Source organism: Pristiophorus japonicus, chromosome 6, assembly GCF_044704955.1.
Source record: "Pristiophorus japonicus isolate sPriJap1 chromosome 6, sPriJap1.hap1, whole genome shotgun sequence".
In the NCBI taxonomy this organism is placed as follows: Eukaryota; Metazoa; Chordata; class Chondrichthyes; family Pristiophoridae; genus Pristiophorus; species Pristiophorus japonicus.
This window is the reverse complement of record NC_091982.1, coordinates 84,732,289-84,753,058: the sequence shown is the minus strand read 5'-3', so window position 1 is coordinate 84,753,058 and position 20,770 is coordinate 84,732,289. Positions and strand designations below refer to the sequence as shown.

Genomic DNA, 20,770 nt, shown 5'->3' with positions numbered 1-20,770 from the left:
ACAAATGAAAACTTTAGGATAAATTACAGATGTATGAAAGTCTCACTGATTTTGAACTTGTATAGACCATTCCTCTACATATTGGGCTGAATGTCTTTAATTCAGCATGATCATCCATTATTTTGTGTATATTATTTACCAAATACTGTACATATTTACTAAAGATTTTTTTGCAGTTTTGATGGTGCTGTCACGCAGCTTAAGTTGTGTTTGTCACAATCTCATTGCACCACACCTGGTATAAATAGCCATGTTCATCACACACCTTTTTTACAATATCAACATTTTTGCTGTGTTCAAATTATATAAGGCTCACTGGAAGAATGTCAAACAAATCTGTTTGTGTTACATATTGTACCGATGGTTTTATTTTTACTATTTATTTTATGGGTTTGCATCCATTTCAGACAAGACTTATTTTATCTGTCAAAAAATATAGAACCCAAATGGTAGGAAAAAATAAATAAAATCACCAGGTTACAGTTTTTCATTCACAATTCATTACATTGTATGATGTGCAGCTATATCATATTAACTGTTAAATGAGATTTTTTTCATCCTTTTGTGATCAGAATATCCAAATCCAACAATGGTGTGTTTTACAAACAAATTAGTCATCAGCATCTTGTCTTGACATATATTTAACTTTTGTGATGAGATCATTTTGTAATGATTAGAATGTAGCTGATTTGTTGTTTAAGATCAATATGTTTGTACGCATTGAAATCAATGGAACTTTATATCGGGCAGTCTCCATAACGAGCGGCCGATCCACAACGCCAGTTTTCCGCTTGGGCAGCAAGTTGAAAATCTACTCTAGTGTTTCTTTAATGCCAATGCTGTATATAGGCAAATCCATCTAACTGTAGCAGAATTGGGCTGCTGTCAATTATTCAAGATCAGCAGAAAACAGAAGTTTCTGGGTGTAACTTTCTGACTGAATATGGCTTGGATGTGACACATCCATGATATCACTGCCAGGCATCAGCCAGGCTAGGCCAATTGTGCGTCCTCTGTGAAAAGAAGCACAAAATCAGTTTCAGAACTTCCCTTGTACTGTAATTTTGGAAAATGACCAGCCAGCCTGTTAAATTACAAATCAGTCACCAATTCAGAGGATACATATAATTCAGAACTGAGCAATAACGGCAACATTTTGCCTCCCATGTTTTATCTGCTTAACATATGCGAGGATATACATATCAGGAAAGGATGGATAGGCTGGGTCTCTTTTCTCTCAAAAAGGCAAAGGGGGTGACCTAATTGAGGTCTTTAAAATTATGAACGGTTTTGATGGAGTGGAAACAGAGAGAATGTTTCCATTTGTGGGGAAGAGCATAACTAGAGGCCATCAATTTATAGTCACCAAGAAATTCAATAGGGAATTCAAAAGAAAATTCTTCAAACAAAGAGTGGTGAGAATGTGAAACTCGCTACCACGGAGTGGATGAAGCGAATAGTATTGTTGCATTTAAGGAGCGGCTAGACAAGTATATGAGGGAGAAGGGAATAGAGGGTTATGCTGATAGAGTTAGATGAGGAAAGACGGGAGGAGGTTTGAGTGGAGCATAAACAGCAGCATGGATTGGTTGGGCCAAATGGCCTGTTTTTGTAATATTGGTGCAAAATCTGTGGATTCCAAATAATGGAAGAAAGGCTGCTGAGCCTCTGGCAGAGGAACCTGCTCAAAGCAAGGACAATTCCATTATTGCCACTGCTGAAGGACAGAACCCCATAGCAGTTAGTTTGTAACACTGCACTGTCTGTGGGCCTGGAATAGGTGACCTAGGCAACATTCAAGCACAGACAGGTTTCTGTTAGGTGAGCCAGTGGCACAGAAATCCACACACTGGTCACAATAGACTTAAAATTGCAGAATATCTGTTATAAAAAGGATCATAAACTGTAGGCCATTCTTAGAAAGCTTCCAATGTTACTAGCTAGCTATTTAGAAACTGCTGAAGTTAATCAAAGGGCACTTGTGGTTGCTTGTAAATTTCATGACTAGCCATTTTTGAAGATTATTTTGCATCTGTAACTGATATGATGTCTGGCATTCAATATCTGGACTGAATGCTTGCACAACAACAATTTGCAAATTTGCATTTATATAATATCTTTAATAAGAAAAATGTCCCAAAGCACTTTACAGAGGTGTAATCAAAACATGGACCATAAACCAAAGAAAGATATTTGGAGGGATAACCAAAATGTTGGTAAAGAGATGGATTTCAAGGAGTTCTTTAAAGGACATTAAAAGTCAGAGGGTTTAAGGCAGGAATTCCAGAGTGTGGGGCCTAGGGTGTTGACTGCACTGCTGCAAATGGTGGGGCAAAGGAAGGGGGCTTGCACAAGAGGCCAGAGTCAGTGGAATGGAGATATCTGTGAGGGATTGTAGGGCTAGAGGAGATTAGAGATAGAGAGGGTGAAGCCCTGAAGGAATTTGTGTGAGGATGAGAATTTTTAATTTGAAATTTTTGGGACTTGAAGCCAGACTGGAAGCAAGATCATGGGTAATGGGTGAGTGGGACTGTTTGGGGAAGGATATTATCGGCCAACACAATTTTGGATGAACTGAAGTTTGCAGAGGGTGGAGCAATGAAATAGTCAGGTCTGAAGATGACAAAGGCATGTAAGAGGGTTTCAGCTGCAGATGGGCTGATGGGAGAGGCAGAAGCAACAAGGTTAGAGGTGAAAGTGGGCTGTCTTTGTGATAGGATATAGGGTTGGAAGCTCTGTTTGGAGTCTAATAGGATGGTGAGATTGCAGCCAGTCTGGTTCAGTTCTGAGGTACTGACCAGGAAGATGGGTGGGAAAGGTACTGGTTTTGTGATTGGGACTGAAGATAAAACTAGGTTTTAACAAAATATTTTTGTCATTTTAATGAATGTACCTTTTTTATGTACGGATTTCAGTTGTGTGAAATTAGTCTGTCTATAATTTGAGAAGTTGCAAGTACTCATAATGAATCTTAGTTTGTTCCTCACCACATGACACAAAAAAGCACCAAAAAGAACATTTTGTCTGACTGTTATGTCCTTGTTGGAAAGGAAAATAATTGGTTTCCTACATAAAATGAGTAGCACAGACAGAAAATGATTAAGAATACAAGAGTTATTGTAATAATTTATCAGCTCAGTTGTCTGGCACGAGTAATGTTTCATAAATGAAGTTGAAAAGCTTCTTAAGGAAATTTCAATAACAATTTTTAGAGCATGATCACTTAAACACCAATAGCACTACCCAACTTAAAACCTAAAAAATGAGATGGTTGAACACATCACTATGCATTTGCATAGGATGTTACTTTCTGGTTCCTGTTTTAAGTGATGTTTTATTGATTCTTCTAACAGAAAATAAATATTATTGCCTTAGTTACAGAAATCAGCTGTAAGTACTTGCCTAACTAGGTGTTAATTCCGGGATAGGGGGAGTCAAAGAGTCATGAGGCGTTTGTTAGACCCGCAGGGGAAATCTTTGAGGTGGTCGACCAGCTCATTTTTGATGGCGAAGCTGACTCCATGAAGGCGGCATTCTTGCTCATGGTTTCCCTTTCCAGAAGAAGGTGTAACCTCCACCTTGTTCCTTGAGCTGGCCTTCCCTTGCCCGCCAGGTCTCGCTTAGGGCGGCGGTGTCGATATCAAAGAGTCTAAGTTCCTGGGCAACTATGGCAGTGCGGCATTCCAGTCTGTCACTGTTGGGGTTGTCCATGAGGATCCTGACGTTCCAGGTCCCGAACTTCATGTTAGAAGAGTGGAAGATGCCTGTGCATGAGTTCTTTTAATGTGGGGTGGTCGTTGCACACCAGCTACCACATGGACTTAGCTGAGCAAGGTCTTGGTCCACAAGACGACTAGAGACCGGGCACTGCTGCATCAGCCTAGTTGCCTAAGGCCCCCAAAACTGTCACCAAGCTCATGGTCTACAGGGCTGTAGTAATACCCACCCTCCTGTATGGCTCAGAAACATAGACCATGTACAGTAGACACCTCAAGTCACATAGAGAAATACCACCAATGATGTCTCCGCAAGATCCTACAAATCTCCTGGGAAGACAGACGCACCAACGTTGGCGTCCTCGACCAGGCCAACATTCCCAGCATCGATGCACTGACCACACTTGATCAGTTACGCTGGGCAGGCCACATAGTTCGCATGGCAGACACGAAACTCCCCAAGCAAGCGCTCAACTCGAAACTCCTTCACGGCAAACAAGCCAAAGGTGGGCAGCGGAATTGTTACAAGGACACCCTCAAAGCCTCCCTGATAAAGTGCAACATCCCCACTGACACCTGGGAGTTCCTGGCCAAAGACCGCCTTAAGTGGAGGAAGTGCATCGGGGAAGGCGCTGAGCTCCTCGAGTCTCGTCGCCGAGAGCATGCAGAAATCAAGCACAGGCTACGGAAAGAGCGTGCGGCAAGCTAGTCCCACCCACCCCTTCCCTCAGCGACTATTTGTCCCACCTGTGACGGACTGTGGTTCTTGTATTGGACTGTACAGCCACCTAAGAACTCATGTTACGAGTGGAAGCAAGTCTTCCTCGATTCCGAGCGATTGCCTATGATGATGATGAGGTGTTAATTGTTGTGGCTGGCTGTTGAGTGCCCAGTTGTAACTAGTACATTTCTAAAAGGTGTACAATGAGGGATATTTGCTAAACACACACAGCTGGGAGTATCTGCTAAACAGAGTGGCAGTGGGAATTCGGTGCAGAGGGGAAGAAAGTGCTAAATGCTTTAAACCAACAGGCAACAGTAAATATATAAATAATCAGAGTCATTAATTAGATCTAAAGGGTTAAAATTTAAATTGACTAAGTTGAGGATATCAACATTAAAGGTATCCAAATTGCATTAAATAAAAATCTGGTGTACATAAATAATCAAAAAACAAATAGGAGTATGGGGATACTAAGCTAAAACATAACATAACCAATATCTGTATCGTAAGTAAATAGATTTTTAAGCAAAATAATGGGACAGCTAAGACCCATTGCCTGCAATTCCTGTGCTATGCAAGAACCCCAGAACGCTTCATGTATCCTGGATAACCACGTGTGCAAGTGGTGCCTCCAGTTACTCGAACTCAAGCTCAGGGTTTCTGGGCTTGAGGAGTGGCTGGAGTCACTGCAGGGGACGGGAGGCTGAGAATCTCCTGGAGCACATGTTCCAGGAGGTGGTCACCCTGCAGTAGACACCAAGTTGCTGGAGAAATATCACCAAAGATGTCTCTGCAAGATCCTACAAATCTCCTGGGAGGACAGACGCGCCAACATCAGCATCCTCACTTAGGCTAACATCCCAGCATCGAAGCACTGACCACACTCGATCAGCTCCGCTGAGCAGGCCACATAGTCCGCATGCCAGACTCGAGACTCCCAAAGCAAGTGCTCTACTCGGAGCTCCTTCATGGCAAGCGAGCCAAAGGTGAGCAGCAGAAACGCTACAAGGACACCCTCATAGCCTCCCTGATAAAGTGCAACATCCCCACTGACACCTGGGAGTCCCTGGCCCAAGACTGCCCTAAGTGGAGGAAGTGCATCCGAGAGGGCGCTGAGCACCAAGAATCTCAACGCCGAGATCATGCAGAAATCAAGCGCAGACAGCGGAAAGCGCGTGTGGCGAACCAGTCCCACCCCATCCCTCAACGACTATCTGTCCCACCTGTGACAGAGTCTGTGGCTCTCGTATTGAACTGTTCAGCCACCAAAGAACTCACTTCAGGAGTGGAAGCAAGTCTTCCTCGATTCCAAGGGACTGCCTATGATGACCACGCAGCTGCAGAGAGTTCAGGAGAATAGCAAGTGAGTGGCCATCTGGCAGGGTAGGAAGATGCAGGCCGTGCACTCCTCCGGGAGTGTGGCACTCTCAAACCGGTTTTCAGTGCTGAATATCAGTCGGGGTGGCGACACCTGGACAGAGTTCAGAACAAAGCACTCTGTGACAAATGACGGCACAGAGGAGCACAGCAAAGTGCAGAAATGCAGTGGTCATAGGGGATTCAATAATCAGGAGGTTAGCCAAGTTCTGGGGCAGGAGGGACTTGTTCCAGGTGGACGGGTTGCACCTCAACAGAGCTAGGATTAAGGTCCTCGTGGGATGGTTAACTAGTACTGTGGGGGAGGGTTTAAACTAATTTGGTAGAGGGTTGGGCACCAGGATGAAACATCAGAGAGTAGAAACGGTGCACAGAGAACTGGGAGAGGCAAATCACACTAGAGTAAAGGATAGTTCAGAAATGGGAGGGATCAGACGGCGCAAATGCGAGGCAGTCTAAGAAGGGTTCGGAGTGCTTGATGGTAAGTGCACGTAGTGTGGTAAATGTCAGTGAGCTGTAGGCACAAATCGCCACATGGGACTATAATATAGTGGCATTAACAGAGGCCTGGCTCAAAGAACGCGAGGATTAGGAATATATTCCTAGCTACGAGGTATTTAGGGAAAGAAAATAAGGAGGGCTCTCTTGATCAAATAAACTATTATAATCATTGAAGAGGGATGATGTAGTTGAAGGGTCAAAGACAGACTATTTGGTTAGAATTAAGGAACAACAAAAGAGCTATTACACTACTGGGTGTATACTGTAGGTCACAAAATAGTGCGAAGGAGATAGAGGAGCAAATTTGTTGGCAAATTACAAAAAGATGCAAGTACTACAGAGGAGTGATATTGGGGCAATTCAATTTTCCTAATTGTTACTATCCCAGTCTCTGTGTAAAGAACAAAGGGGGAGGAATTCCTGGAATGTGTACAAGATAACTTCCTTGATCGGTGTATTTGCAGCTCAATGAGGAAGGAAGCCATGCTGGATCCTGTTCTGGGGAATGGAGTGGGTTCAGTGGGAGAAGATTTGGGGAACAGTGATCATAATATCAAGTTTAGAATAGTTATAGGAAAAGACAAGATACAATCAAGCATAAAAATATTTAACTAAAGCAGGGGCGAACTTCAGTGAGTTGAAAAGGGATCTGGCCCAGGTGAATTGGAATCAAAAACTGGTCGGCAAAACAGTAATTGAACAAAGGAGTCCTTCAAAGAGGATATGGTTCAAGTACAGAGTAAACTCATTCCAATGAGGGTGAAAATGAGGGCATCCAAGGCTTGAGCTCCCTGAATGACTAAAGATCTTGAGGTTAAAATAAGACAGAAAAAGGAGGTTTATGACAATTACATGATGATGATATACAATAGAGAACCAAGCTGAATATAGAAAGCACAGGGGAGATCTAAAAAGAGGGGAAACGAGAGAGTATGAGAATAGGTTAGTGGCTAACATAAAATGGGACCCAAAGGTCTTTTATAAACACCATAATTGGTAAAAGGGGAGTCAAAGGAAGGGTGGGGCTAATTCAAGAGCAAAAAGGAGATATCCTTGTGGAGGCCGAGGGCATCGCTGAGGTACTAAATGAGTACTTCGCACCTGTCTTCACTAGAGAAGAGATGCTGCCAATGGAGTAGTAAAGGAGAAGGCAGCAGCGATATTGGATACAATAAAAATAGATCCTTAGGTACTTAAAAGGTTGGCAGTCCTCAAAGAAGAAAAGTCAACCAGTCCGGATGGGATGCATTCTAGGTTAGAGTGAAGTAATTGTGGAGGCTCTGGCCACAATCTTCAAATCCTCCCTGGAAATGGGGGTGGTGCCACAGGATTGGAGGATTACAAATATCACACCCCTGTTCAAAAATGAGGAAAGGAATAAACCTGGTAACTACAGACCAATTAGCCTCAAATTGGTGGTGGGGAAACATTTAAAGGCAGTAATCCAAGACAAAATGAATTGTAATTTGGAAAAGTATGGGCTAATAAATGAAAGTCAGCATGGATTTGTTAAAGGCAAATAGTGTTTGATTAACTTGATTGAGTTCTTTGATGAAGTAATGGAGAGGGTTAATGAGTAGTACGATTGATGTGTATATGGACTTTTAAACGGCGGTTGACAAAGCACCACATAATAGACATATTTGCAAAATTAAAGTCCATGGGATGAAAGGGACAGTGGCAGCATGGATACAGAATTTGCTAAGGGACAAAAAGCAAAGAGTAGTGGTGAACTGTGTTTTTCAGACTGGAGGGAAGTGAGCAGTGGTGTTGATGTATATTAATGACCTAGAGTTGGATGTACAGGCATAATTTCAAAGGTTGCAGATGATATGAAGCTCAGAAATGTAATATACAATGAGGAGGATACTAACAGAGTTCAGGAGGATGTAGACAGACTGGTGAAATGGGCAGATACATGGCAGATGAAATTTAACATAGAAGTGTGAAGTGATAGATTTTGATAGGAAGAATGAGGAGAGGCAATATAAACTAAATGGTACAATTTTAAAGCTGGTACAGGAACAGAGACCTGAGGGTATATGTACACAAATCTTTGAAGGTGGCAGAGAAGGCTGTTCAAAAAAGCATATAGGATCCTTGGCTTTATTAATAAAAGAATAGAATACAAAACCAATTAAATGCTAAACCGTAATAAAACACTAGTTAGGTCTCAGCTTGGAGTATTGTGTTTAATTCTGGGCACCACAAATTAAGAAGGATGCCGCGGCCTAGAAGAGCGTGCAAAAGAGAGTTTCTAGAATAGTACCAGGGCTGAGGGGCTTCAGTTATGTGGAGAAGCTGGGATTGTTCTCCTTTAAAGTAGAGAAGGTTAAGAGGAGATTTGATACAGTTGTTCAAAATCATGAATGGTTTTGATAGAATAAATAAGGAGAAATAGTTTCCAGTGGCAGAAGGGTCGGTAAACAGAGGACGCAGATTTATGGTGATTGGCAGAAGAACCAGAAGTGACGAGAGGAAACATTTTTTACTGTGAGTTGTTGTGATCTGGAATGCACTGCCTGAAAGGGTGGTTGAACCAGATTCAATAGTAACAATCAAAAGGGAATTGGATAAATACTTGAAGGCTTTAAAAAAAAATCACAGGGCTATGGGGAAAGAGCAGGGGAGTGGGATTAATTGGATAGCTCTACCAAAGAGTCAATACAGGCATGATGGCCCGAATGATCTCCTTCTGTGCTGCATTTCTACGAAATACTATATTAAAACATCTCCCAAACTTTTTCATCACCAAATAGTCAAATGTATACAATTTTTTTTGTGTGTTTGTGTATGCACATAGCGTTATTGATATCATTCAATAGGAGTTGGTGAATAAAATTAATCACTGTACTTGAAAGAAATGACAGACAATTAAGAAAGCAACACAAACCTAGGAGAAGTGTCACTGATTGGGCCAAAAATTGCGGTCAGAGACTTCCCGCAGGTGGATACCTCCGACCACAAAAAAAATACAAAAATACCCGGTGGCCCCGTTCCAACGAAGTCTTTGGGTCCCAGGCCTAGCTGTGCAGCCCAGCGCAGAGAATCACTCCTCACAGGAGCGTATAGACATCCTGGATCATGTGGGCCTGGACCACTAATGAAAATGTAGTAATCTCATTCATAGTAATGAAAGCTCGGAGCTCCCATTACTATGAATGGGGAGACCCCTAAAAACAAATAGAACACAAACATTAATTAAAAAAACACATCTCTTTTTTTTTATAGAAATTGAATTAAATTAAATGTTTGAGAACATTTTTTTTAATGTTTTTAAAAATGTTTCAGTAGTGTTAAAAATATACTTGGGGTTTTTATTATAAAAATAAGTAATAAAGTTAATTTTTTTCTATCTATTAAAACTCTTGAGCTACCAGGCGTAAGAGTTTGAAGGACATTCGCTGGGCAAGAGTCGGGCGTGTGCGCACATCATACGCACCTGGAGAGGCCGGAATTTCAGGGCCATTTATTTTCTTCATGGTTTCAGACTCGACACTATGCTTCATAGAAACATAGAAAATAGGTGCAGGAGTAGACCATTCAGCCCTTCGAACCTGCACCACCATTCAATGAGATCATGGCTGATCATTCCCTCAGTACCCCGTTCCTGCTTTCTCTCCATACCCCTTGATCCCTTTAGCCGTAAGGGCCATATCTAACTCCCTCTTGAATATATCCAATGAACTAGCATCAACAACTCTCTGCGGCAGGGAATTTCAAAGGTTAACAACTCTGAGTGAAGAAGTTTCTCCTCATCTCAGTCCTAAATGGCCTGCCCCTTACCTAAGACTGTGTCCTCTGGTTCTGGACTTCCCCAACATCGGGAACATTCTTCCCGCATCTAACCTGTCCAGTCCCGTCAGAATCTTATGTTTCTATGAGATCCCCTCTCATCCTTCTAAACTCCAGTGTATAAAGGCCCAGTTGATTCAGTCTCTCCTCATATGTCAGTCCAGCCATCCCTGGAATCAGTCTGGTGAACCTTCACTGCACTCCCTCAATAGCAAGAACATCCTTTCTCAGATTAGGAGACCAAAACTGAACACAATATTCCAGGTGAGGCCTCATCAAGGCCCTGTACAACTGCAGTAAGACTTCCCTGCTCCTGTACTCAAATCCCCTAGCTATGAAGGCCAACATACCATTTGCCTTCTTCACCGCTTGCTGTACCTGCATGCCAACTTTCAATGACTGATGAACCATGACACCCAAGTCTTGCTGCACCTCCCCTTTTCCTAATCTGCCGCCATTCAGATAATGTTCTGCCTTCGTGTTTTTGCCCCCAAAGTGGATAACCTCACATTTATCCACATTATACTGCATCTGCCATGTATTTGTCCACTTGCCTAACCTGTCCAAGTCACCCTGCAACCTTTTAACGTCCTCCTCGCCGCTCACACCGCCACCCAGTTTAGTGTTATCTGCAAACTTGGAGATATTACACTCAATTCCACCATCTAAATCATTCATGTATATTGTAAAGAGCTGGGGTCCCAGTACTGAGCCCTGCGGCACTCCACTAGTTACTGCCTGTCATTCTGAAAAGGACCTGTTTATCCCGACTCTCTGCTTCCTGTCTGCCAACCAGTTCTCTATCCACGTCAGTACATTACCCCCAATCCCATGTGCTTTGATTTTGCACACAAATCTCTTGTGTGGGACCTTGTCAAAAGCCTTTTGAAAGTCCAAATACACTACATCCACTGGTTCTCCCTTGTCCACTCTACTGGTTACATCCTCAAAAAATTCCAGAAGATTTGTCAAGCATGATTTCCCTTTCATAATCCATGCTGACTTGGACAAATCCTGTCACTGCTCAATCTCTGCAGGAAAAAGGCATACAAAAACAGCTTTATTCTAGGAACAATTATATTGAAACCAGGGTCCAGTGCTCATCATCGTATCTGTGACTACAGAAACTGCCATAAAATTTCTTCTCTCCACTCCTTCCCTGCCACCTTTTCCCTATTGTGATTGGATTGGAACCAATGCTTAATGAAAAGGTTGCCCCTGAAAATGCTCTTCTAATTCCCCATGCGTTTCACATCTTGTACACTTCATCTGCAGTGTGTGAAATACAGGAGCATTTTCTAATCCCATTGATCCCTAGTACTTAATCATCTGGCTTTGTAGTGACATTAGAGTTTTTATATTTATTCTCAGGATGTGAGCAATGCATTTATTGGCCATGTTTAGTTGTCCTGTGATGGACTGTCTACTTGAACAACTGCAATCTTTGTGATGGTGATCGCACGACGAAACAACAAGGAAGGAACAGTGATTATATATCTAAGTCAGGATGGTGTGTAACTTGGAGGGGAACTTGGAGATGACGGTGTTCCCACAGTATTGCTGCTCTTGTTCTTGGTCATAGAGTTCTGAGGGGAAGAAGGTGCTGCACTGTGTCCTATAATGCAGATAATGCATACTGCAGCCAGAGTGCACCAGTTACTGCAGGAGTGGATATTGAGTCCAGTCACAATGGCTGCTTATAGTGTCAGTGGCTCAAGCATGTGTGTTATGCTGGAATGGCAACCAAAATTTGTTTTGAGATGCTGAAGAAATTTGGAGCCCTTGAAGGAAATTGTCATGTATCCTACATGGTTACTGCTTGTACTATTACAAGGTTGCCATCAGAGGGCACTGCAGTGGGAGACTTGTAGGTTACCTGTACAGGTGTGCCAGGTCTAGTATAAAAGGCAGACCACCATGTGTGATCCTCACACTGGAGTTACATTAAATGGACCAAGGTCACTACAGTTCAAGCACAACACATTGTCTCGTGGAGTCATTATCAGAGCATCTGAAGACATAACAATTGGCGACGAAATTATGGACCTTCACTCGAAAATGGCTAACCTTGGTACGTTGCAGCAGTTCGCTAAGGGTGATGATTGGGAAGCCTTTTAGGAGCGGCTCGACCATTTTTTCACAGCAAACGACCTGGCAGGTGACAATCCGGCCACACTGGCTGATAAACGCAGAGCTATCCTGCTAACCAGTTGTGGGCCCACCTCAGGGACTTGCTGGCACCAGCGAAGACAATGACCAAAACGTACAAGAAGCTTGTAACGCTGATCCAAGAACAACTCAAGCCCAAAGAGAGCATCCACACAGCCAGACACTGGTTTTATACACACCGAAGGCCAGGAGATCACGAAATATGCTGCAGACCTCAGGAGGCTGGCGGCTCTGTGTAATTTCGGCGACCACCTCACCGAAGCACTGCGGGATATCTTTGTCATCGGAATCGCCCATGAGGGCCACCTTCATAAGCTACTATCTGCGGATGCCACAGTCACACTGCAGAAGACCATTTCCGTGAGCCAAGCATTCATGACCTCGACCTGCAGCTCTAGATGGATAACTCATCCTCAGGAGTCAAACCCGGCAAGTGCTGTGCACAGAGTGGCGCCTTTTAGAGGCTGGACTGTAGAACATGAATCTCCTCGGGAGAGAGAACAGGCCCCCGAGTCCCTTAACTCAGAGTCCGCCGAGGGGGGCAAATCGAGTAGCACCATCCTGGCGTTGCGGAGGGAATCACAGGGCTCACCAGTGCCATTTTAAAGACTATGTATATAAAGGCTGCAGCAAAAAGGGCCACCTCCAGCGAATGTGTAAAAGAAATATGACTCAGTGTGTTGATGAAGAGTCTGCAGATGGCCATGAATCCAGCGGATTATGAAGCGATAGAGAGGCAGCCCACAATGAGGTATATAGCATGATTACCTGCACCACCGAATATTCTCCGTTGAGGATGGAAGTCGAGATAAATGGCTTTCCAGTTTTCATGGAAGTGGACACGGGGGCGAACCAGTCAGTAATGAATCAAGAAGCCTTTGACAGCCAATGGGACAATAGGCTGAACAACCCAAGTTGGTCCTGGTTCAGGCAAAGCTGCGCATCTACACCAATGAACTTATCCCAGTCGTTGGTAGTGCGGATATAAAGGTACTCCATGACGGCGCGGTGCACAAGTTACCCCTGTGGATTGTTGCAGGCGATTGACCAATGCTACTCGGAAGAAGGTGGATGGAGAAGATCCATTGGAGCTGGGAAGATTTCATCCCTCCAGCGATCAACATCCCTCGCGCTCAGAGGCAAAGCAAACCCCCCACCTGAGATTGGATCCGGCACCAGAGAGCAGGCCAGCATTGCACCCGAGACACAGACCGCTCAGCATGACTGCATGGAGATGATCCAGCTGAGACGACCCGAACGCACCTTCGAGGCTCCAGTGGCAGACCCCGGAGGAAGAAAATCAGACCCAGAGGTGACTTCCCAGCTTCGGTGGCAGAACCCGGGGAGAAGAGGATCACAGCAGTTGACATCATAGATGGAAGAAAGATGGCGGCCAAACCATGAGGTGAGGCGATGAAGAAAAAGATGGCGGTGGCCAGACCACGAGGTGCAGCGCTGATGGAGTAACACGTGACACCAAGCGAAGAAGAGGATTGGGGTAAAGATAGCAAGGCTCTTTTAAAGGAGGCCCACAACTCACCACACTTAAAGGGACAGTTCCACACTCTCAATCAATGTAACAGCAACTGTGAGTTAGATGTAAAATGTGTCATTGATAATCAGAGTTGTGTACATGCAAAATAAGCAGGGGAAAGTCGCGCAATTGCGATTGGAGCTTCAGGTTATTTACAATAAGTAATGAAACGTTGTGCGATGTAGGATTTCAACTGCATACAGTCAATGCAGTGGGCAAACACCCATCGGGAGCACACAGGTCCAGCGAGTTACCCAATGCTGTAGCCTGCGTCCCTGGGACCAGAGTGATGCAACACGGAGAGTGGCCACAAGCAGCTAACATATACAAGCTGCAGAGCAAGCGATCCCAGGAGGGTAACGGCATCGGTATCGATACCCTGCCCCCGATCGGCTCCACCTCTCAGGCATCCGATGACACCAACTGCCACGAGCTTGAAAGAGCAAACTGCGGTAAGGCGCAGCCTCCAGACCCTATCGTCATCAAGGCTTCACCCGCAACGGTTCTCCCAAATGGCACTGGGACCAGCCAGGATCCCAAACCAAATAACGCCCAGGCAAGCGAGTCAGCAGCCCTGTGCATTACTAGACAACTGCTCCTCAGCGACCTGGGACGCAAGGAGAGGACAGGGAGGTCACAGGCATCTGTGAACCTGCCCGACGCTACAAGCAACTGCAAAAGCCCAGAGAACAGGCAACTTGAGCCAACCAGGTTCCCACTGCCAGCACTGGGCACCGCACCGCCACCAGACTACCTGGACACCATCCAACAGTTCTGGCACTTGTTTGTCCTCACGCACCGGTGCTGACCCCAGCACTGACTCCAAGTATATTCCAAGTATGTACCTCACCATTCAAACGTACTTACCTCACCATGGTACCACGAATGCAATGCTGTAAATGCAAATTTTTTTTTGGACTTGAATGTATATGAATGTAATGAGTCAACGGCACAATCTGTATGTGGGTGGGGGAGAGAATAGAGTGGTCATGGATGCACAAACCGAAACCACCAGCAGCTCGACTGTCAACGAAACACCACTTACTCACCCAAGATGGAAACGACCCTCCAAGGGTCAACCAGATAGAGCTAAGCCCAGAGCACAGTCCATGCAAAGGCGATTTCCCTTAAGACTTGGGGGAGAGTGATGTCATGTATCCTACATGGTTACTGCTTGTACTATTACAAGGTGTGCCACCAGAGGGTACTGCAGTGGGAGACTTGTAGGTTACCTGTACAGATATGCCAGGCCCGGTATGAAAGGCAGCCCACCATGTGTCATCCTCACTCCGGAGTTACATTAAATGGACTAAGGTCACTACAGTTGAAGCACAACACATTGTCTCGCGGAGTCATTATTAGAGCATCTGAAGACATAACAGAAATATGTCTGTGTTTGTCTTTATTGTCTCGTCAAAGACATCTGATAACAATAATTCATCTTATTGAGGAACAGCAATGACATGACAAATATGATAAGTCTAACCCAGGGTCTCTGTTTATTGCACTTTAACATAACAACTATTAGATACTGCAGGCGCTTCAAGCTGTTGTTTCTCCTTCACAGATATTTTATTTGAAATAGCTGGCAATAATTCTGAGATTTCGGTAGCTTTTTGAAGGTGAACTTTTCACCATAACGACCAGATCAATTCATGATCCAAATAAATGCTCAAAGGTACAACTTTCTGAAAACTATGTAAAGGATCTATCAACATAAATACAATTCATTTTTTCCCTTTTAGATATCAAACATTTTAATACTTTAATGGCAACTATTATAAAAATGTTTGTAAAACCAACTGCGTGCAGTTTTGATCACCTTACTTAAGGAAGGATACTGCGTGCAGTTTTGGTCACCTTACTTAAGGAAGGATATACTAACTTTGGAGGGGATACAGAGACGATTCACTAGGCTGATTCCGGAGATGAGGGGGTTACCTTATGATGATAGATTGAGTAGACTGGGTCTTTACTCGTTGGAGTTCAGAAGGATGAGGGGTGATCTTATAGAAACATTTAAAATAATGAAAGGGATAGACAAGATAGAGGCAGTGAGGTTGTTTCCACTGGTCGGGGAGACTAGAACTAGGGGGCACAGCCTCAAAATACAGGGGAGTCAATTTAAAACTGAGTTGAGAAGGAATTTCTTCTCCCAGAGGGTTGTGAATCTGTGGAATTCTCTGCCCAAGGAAGCAGTTGAGGCTAGCTCATTGAATGTATTCAAGTCACAGATAGATAGATTTTTAACCAATAAGGGAATTAAGGGTTACGGGGAGCGGGCGGGTAAGTGGAGCTGAGTCCACGGCCAGATCAGCCATGATCTTGTTGAATGGCGGAGCAGGCTCGAGGGGCTAGATGGCCTACTCCTGTTCCTAATTCTTATGTTCTTAGAACTATTTTCTTAGTAACTGCACTTGCTGCAAGTGATACTTGTATTTTTATGGTACCTCAAAGCATCTCCAAGAGCTTCTGAAAATGTATTAATTTGATGTGCAACGGGCACTGTTTACAGCCTTATGTAGCACTTCTGCAGATACTTTTTGTTCTTTGTGTAGCTATTTCTGTAACATAAGAGCTTTTGGTTTGGATTGTGGGGCTAGATAATTAAGCAAAAATAGTAATGCATAGCAGTTAAAGGATAGTGTGATACTCCAGCAATTTGGAGCACCATCCTATCCCAACGTTCATTGAATTTGTGAGACACATTCATATTCACGGTTCTCCATACATTGAGTTTAGAGCTATTATGGGAAGTTGCTAAGCAGATTTGCCATCTCCTCTCCTCACAGCCACTCATAGTTGTGTTGGCAGAGTGGAGGGAACAGGTAATCCCAGCCATAAATGGTGCATGGAATAGGAAGACCAAGAAAGAAGAAAGGGAGCAAATATCTCAAACAAAAAAAATAAATGTGTACCCCATTTCCATTACCCACAGGCTAACTAGAACAATGGCATGTTGCATTTATGTGGAGCCTTTACCATAAAGTTCCCAAGGCACATCAGAAGCATCATCAGAAAAGTGGATAACGAGCCAAAGAAGATATTAGGAATGACCAAAGGCTTGGTTAAAAATGTGGATTATAAGGAGAGTCTTTAACGACAAGATGTAGATGGTGAGGCAGAGGGATTTAAGATGGGAATTCTCTAATGAGTGGCATAGACTGCTGAAGGCACAGCCACCAATGATGGAATGACGGAATGGGGTCTGTACAATAGACCAGAGTTAGATAAAACAGAGTACAGGGGAAGAGATTGTAATGCTGGAGGTGGTTAGAGATAGGAAGAGGCAGAGCTATGGAGGGATTTAAACATGATAAGAAATTTCAATTTGAGCTGTTGGGGAAACATGAGGCAATGTTTCCCCATGAGATTGGGTGTGGGTGGGGATGAGTGAGCAAGATGTGTGGGATAGGATATAGGGAGCAGAACTTTGGATGAGCTGAAGTTTATGCAGGATGGGAGTTTAGCCAGGAAACCATGGAATATTTGAGTCTGGGTGTGACAAAGGCATGGATGACGGTTTCAGTGGCAGATGGATTGAGGTAATGGCAGAGCCAAGCAATGTTATGTGGTTGCGAGTAGGAGATCTTTGTGATGGAGAGGATGGAAGTGTAGCTTGGGATTGGATAGCACACAAGGTTGAGAACAGTCTGGTTTGACCTGAGGCAGTGGCTGGGGGAGAGTGATTGAGTTAGTTACGAGGTTACAGAGCTTGTGGCAGGATGCAAAGATAATGGTTTCAGTTTTCCCACTGTGAGGAAATTGCAGCTCATCCAACACTTAATGTCTTCAATGGTGTTTCTTTTTCCTTTCTCCTTATTACTGTCCTGCAAATGTTCACATTTTCTTAATTGGGCCCCTCCTGTTTTGTGCCCAATTTGAACAGAAGGTTTTTAAATCTTGGTCGTCGCTCCCAGAGAATTTTCCCACCGATGGGTAATAATTTGCACATTTTGGCAGCCACTTCGGACCCGAGCCTTTAACCTCTTTTTTTATATACTTTCTCTCTTTCCCTCAATGGTCAATATCTAACATGTTGTAAAATTGTTGTGAAGCGCCTTGGGACGTTTTACTACGTTAAAGGCGCGATATAAATAAAAGTTTATTATTATTATAATAGCTCGAGCGCTGCTGGCCACCAACTATCACTCTTTACACATAACCCGAAGACAGCACAAAAATATTTAAAATGATGGGCAATTTTTCTTATGGAAAGGCAGCCAGTAAATATGCAATGTTGCTGGGATTTTAGTAAAACAATATTTTACTCTATGTCCACTTGAACCATGAAAAACACCTTGGTGTACAATAGTAGATTTTGCCTTTCTTGGTTTGTGCCAGGGGAGAGACCACCTAGTGATGCAGAACACTCGGTTGAAGAAATAATGGTCACAGGTTCTGTCATTGGTGGTAGTGCTGCTGATGAATGAAAGAATAATACAATAAGCAAATCATTTGTGTGATTTTTGCCAAAGTTCATTGGTATGCGGGGGGGGGGGAAAGTTATAATGATGGCTTAAAGATGAGCCTTCAGATTTAGTCAAAACCAAATAACTACCCAGAAAGATGAATTTCAAAATTAGACTAAAACCCAGAAATGTCCACATCAGTTTGCTGCCGTTTTGGTATGATGCATGAAGCCATTATCCCTGTTTGGCACTTTATTTTCTTTCCATACTGATAGATAACATCAAGGAGAATGCACCTTCAGTTGTCTCCATTCTGTACAGAAACTGAATGAAGTTGCTTGGGTAAAGAGAAGGCAGCTTAGGATGCAACTAATGATGCACATCATTTCCTTTTAGCATTATATTTTGTGAAGAGAATGGTAAGATGTTGTTATTCATTTGTACAATTGTTTTCCTGATTCTGAGCCTTTTGCTTTGATTCAAAAAAATGCATATTTGCCTGCAGTGGATTCCACCCAATTTTTTTAACCCATTTGCCTCAGCCTCTCCACCTCCCTCACCATCTTTCATACCCTTCTTAAAATCCAGAATTAACAACTGCTCTGTGAAGTCATGCTACTCAAAAATAATTTGCATTTATATAGAACCTTTATCATAAAAAAATGTCCCATAATGCTTCAGAGGCGTAATCTAATAAATGGACACTGAGGTTGGGCTCAGGATGGGGGAAAGGCAGGTGATTTTATGGAAGCGGAAGTAGTTGGTCTTTGTGATGGATTCACTTTCCATATGTCATTGCTATCCAATGTAAGCTCTATTCAGTTTTTAAGATTGTTTATATTATATTGCTTGAGTACAGAGAAAACATTTTTATCATAAATGATATATAGTTTACATAAAATACTTAGCCAAAATATGTTTTCTTATTCATTGACATTTTAGAGCTGATGAATTAGTCAAAATATGTCTGCATCAGATTTGTGAGGGAAATATGTTCGGTTATACATTGCCTGCAGTCATCGGCAACCAGAAATAGGTCAGGTAGACTACTGCAATCTTAAGCAATCAGAAACAGGCCACATATAATGCAGGTACGTCTTGCAATATGCCTTATAGAGATACCTACAAGCCAGAATTAAGGTTTGAAAATTGTACATTAAAAGTTTGGTTTTCAGTGCCATGTGGAGTGCAGAGAATAATTCTCTGCATGTGCATGGCAATTTTCACATTCGCATGCAAAAAGATTTAGTTCTGGTGCCAGAAACTTGGATGATGGCAAGTGCACAGAGTGAATTATTTGAGCTCATTGGATGAATGACTTCAACATCTTAGAATCCCAAATACTATTACCCAGCTGCTAATCTGGTTTTAGTCTTGGGCAACAGGTATCCACCCTCTGCAGGATAACCTTTCTAATTATGAATCTAGGAAATTAGGTTGCTGTTCTAACTTGATCTTTGGGAAAATTGACTTATTGATTTCATTATTTCACTCTGCAGATTTGTTACTAGTTAATAATATATTCTTGGGGTGAATGAGTTCAAAAGACTAAAATAAAAGTTTTATTTAGAGCTGTGAATGAATAAAGTATAGTATAGTACATCTGGTCTTTGTGTTTAAGTATTTTTCACATTTATATATAATTGTATGAGTAATTATTCTTTTTAATAGGATTTAGTGCAAAGCCTATTATCCACTTGAGCCCTGGTAATTATTTTGATAAGACTTTCTGGAGGATTTTCTGGTAATACAGTAAATGTTTAAGAGTTCAGTGTTTTTGAAATTCTCTTATCTGTGTTACTGAAAGTGATGAGTGCTGGGGTTTGTTGGGAGTTGAGACTGAGCAGTGAAATGTTAGGTTTTCATGTGAAGCCTCAAAAGGAAGATGGCCCTGATTAGGAAGCCTGCCACCTTGTGGTACAGCACTTGAACATTATCAAAGGCCATTGCAGGTAATATGTTTTAGATTGTTCAACCATAATGAATACCTTTATTTTCCCACCATATTGGAGTTGCCTCAAGTAATTTCTACATTTTGGAGATCACATAATCAATCGTGTATGACTCATGGCAATTTTAAGTTTTGATTGAGATCGATGCTATTAAAGCTGGTTCTGAAATTGGGGGCAGAGGTGGCTGAAGTGCCCCTCCATCCCTTTGTGCAGGAGACAGGGTGATTTCAGTACAATTTACCTGCCAACAGTTTTCTAAATGATTAGTGAAATTAACAGAACCAGGGGAAGTGGAAGTGTCCACACAAAGGCCCCAAGTTTCGTCCCGCGGCGAAAACGGCGCACCTCCGAGCTGGGCGCCTGTTTTTTGCGCCGAAAACTGCGCCTAAAAATAAAGTCCGATATTCTCGAGCTCCTCGATGTCTGCTTGGCGTGGCGCGCTCTTCGCAGCAGGGGGCGGAGCCGAACACTCGCGCCGATTTTCTAAGTAGCAGGGGGCGGGTACAATTTAAATTAGCCTTCGTGGTGCCGGCAACCCTGCGCGTGCGTGTTGGAGCGTGCGCGCACGCGCAGTCTCACACAAACATTGG

The 20,770-nt window shown here is 43.1% G+C and overlaps 1 protein-coding gene across 6 annotated transcripts in view; it reads left to right on the top strand.

Moving 5' to 3' along the window:
- The window catches only part of LOC139265735 (transmembrane protein 33-like), a 210,051-nt gene that overhangs the window by 118,235 nt on the left and 71,046 nt on the right, over window positions 1-20,770 (top strand). Inside the window, exon 9 of one of the 6 annotated variants that reach the window (XM_070883058.1) lies at window positions 19,171-19,313. The exons of the other annotated variants lie outside the window; for them this stretch is intronic. Coding sequence (XP_070739159.1) covers window positions 19,171-19,264 — 94 coding nt within the window. The 3' untranslated portion in view covers window positions 19,265-19,313. Of the gene's footprint in view, window positions 1-19,170; window positions 19,314-20,770 lie in introns of those variants that run through there. 6 annotated transcript variants of the gene reach the window in all.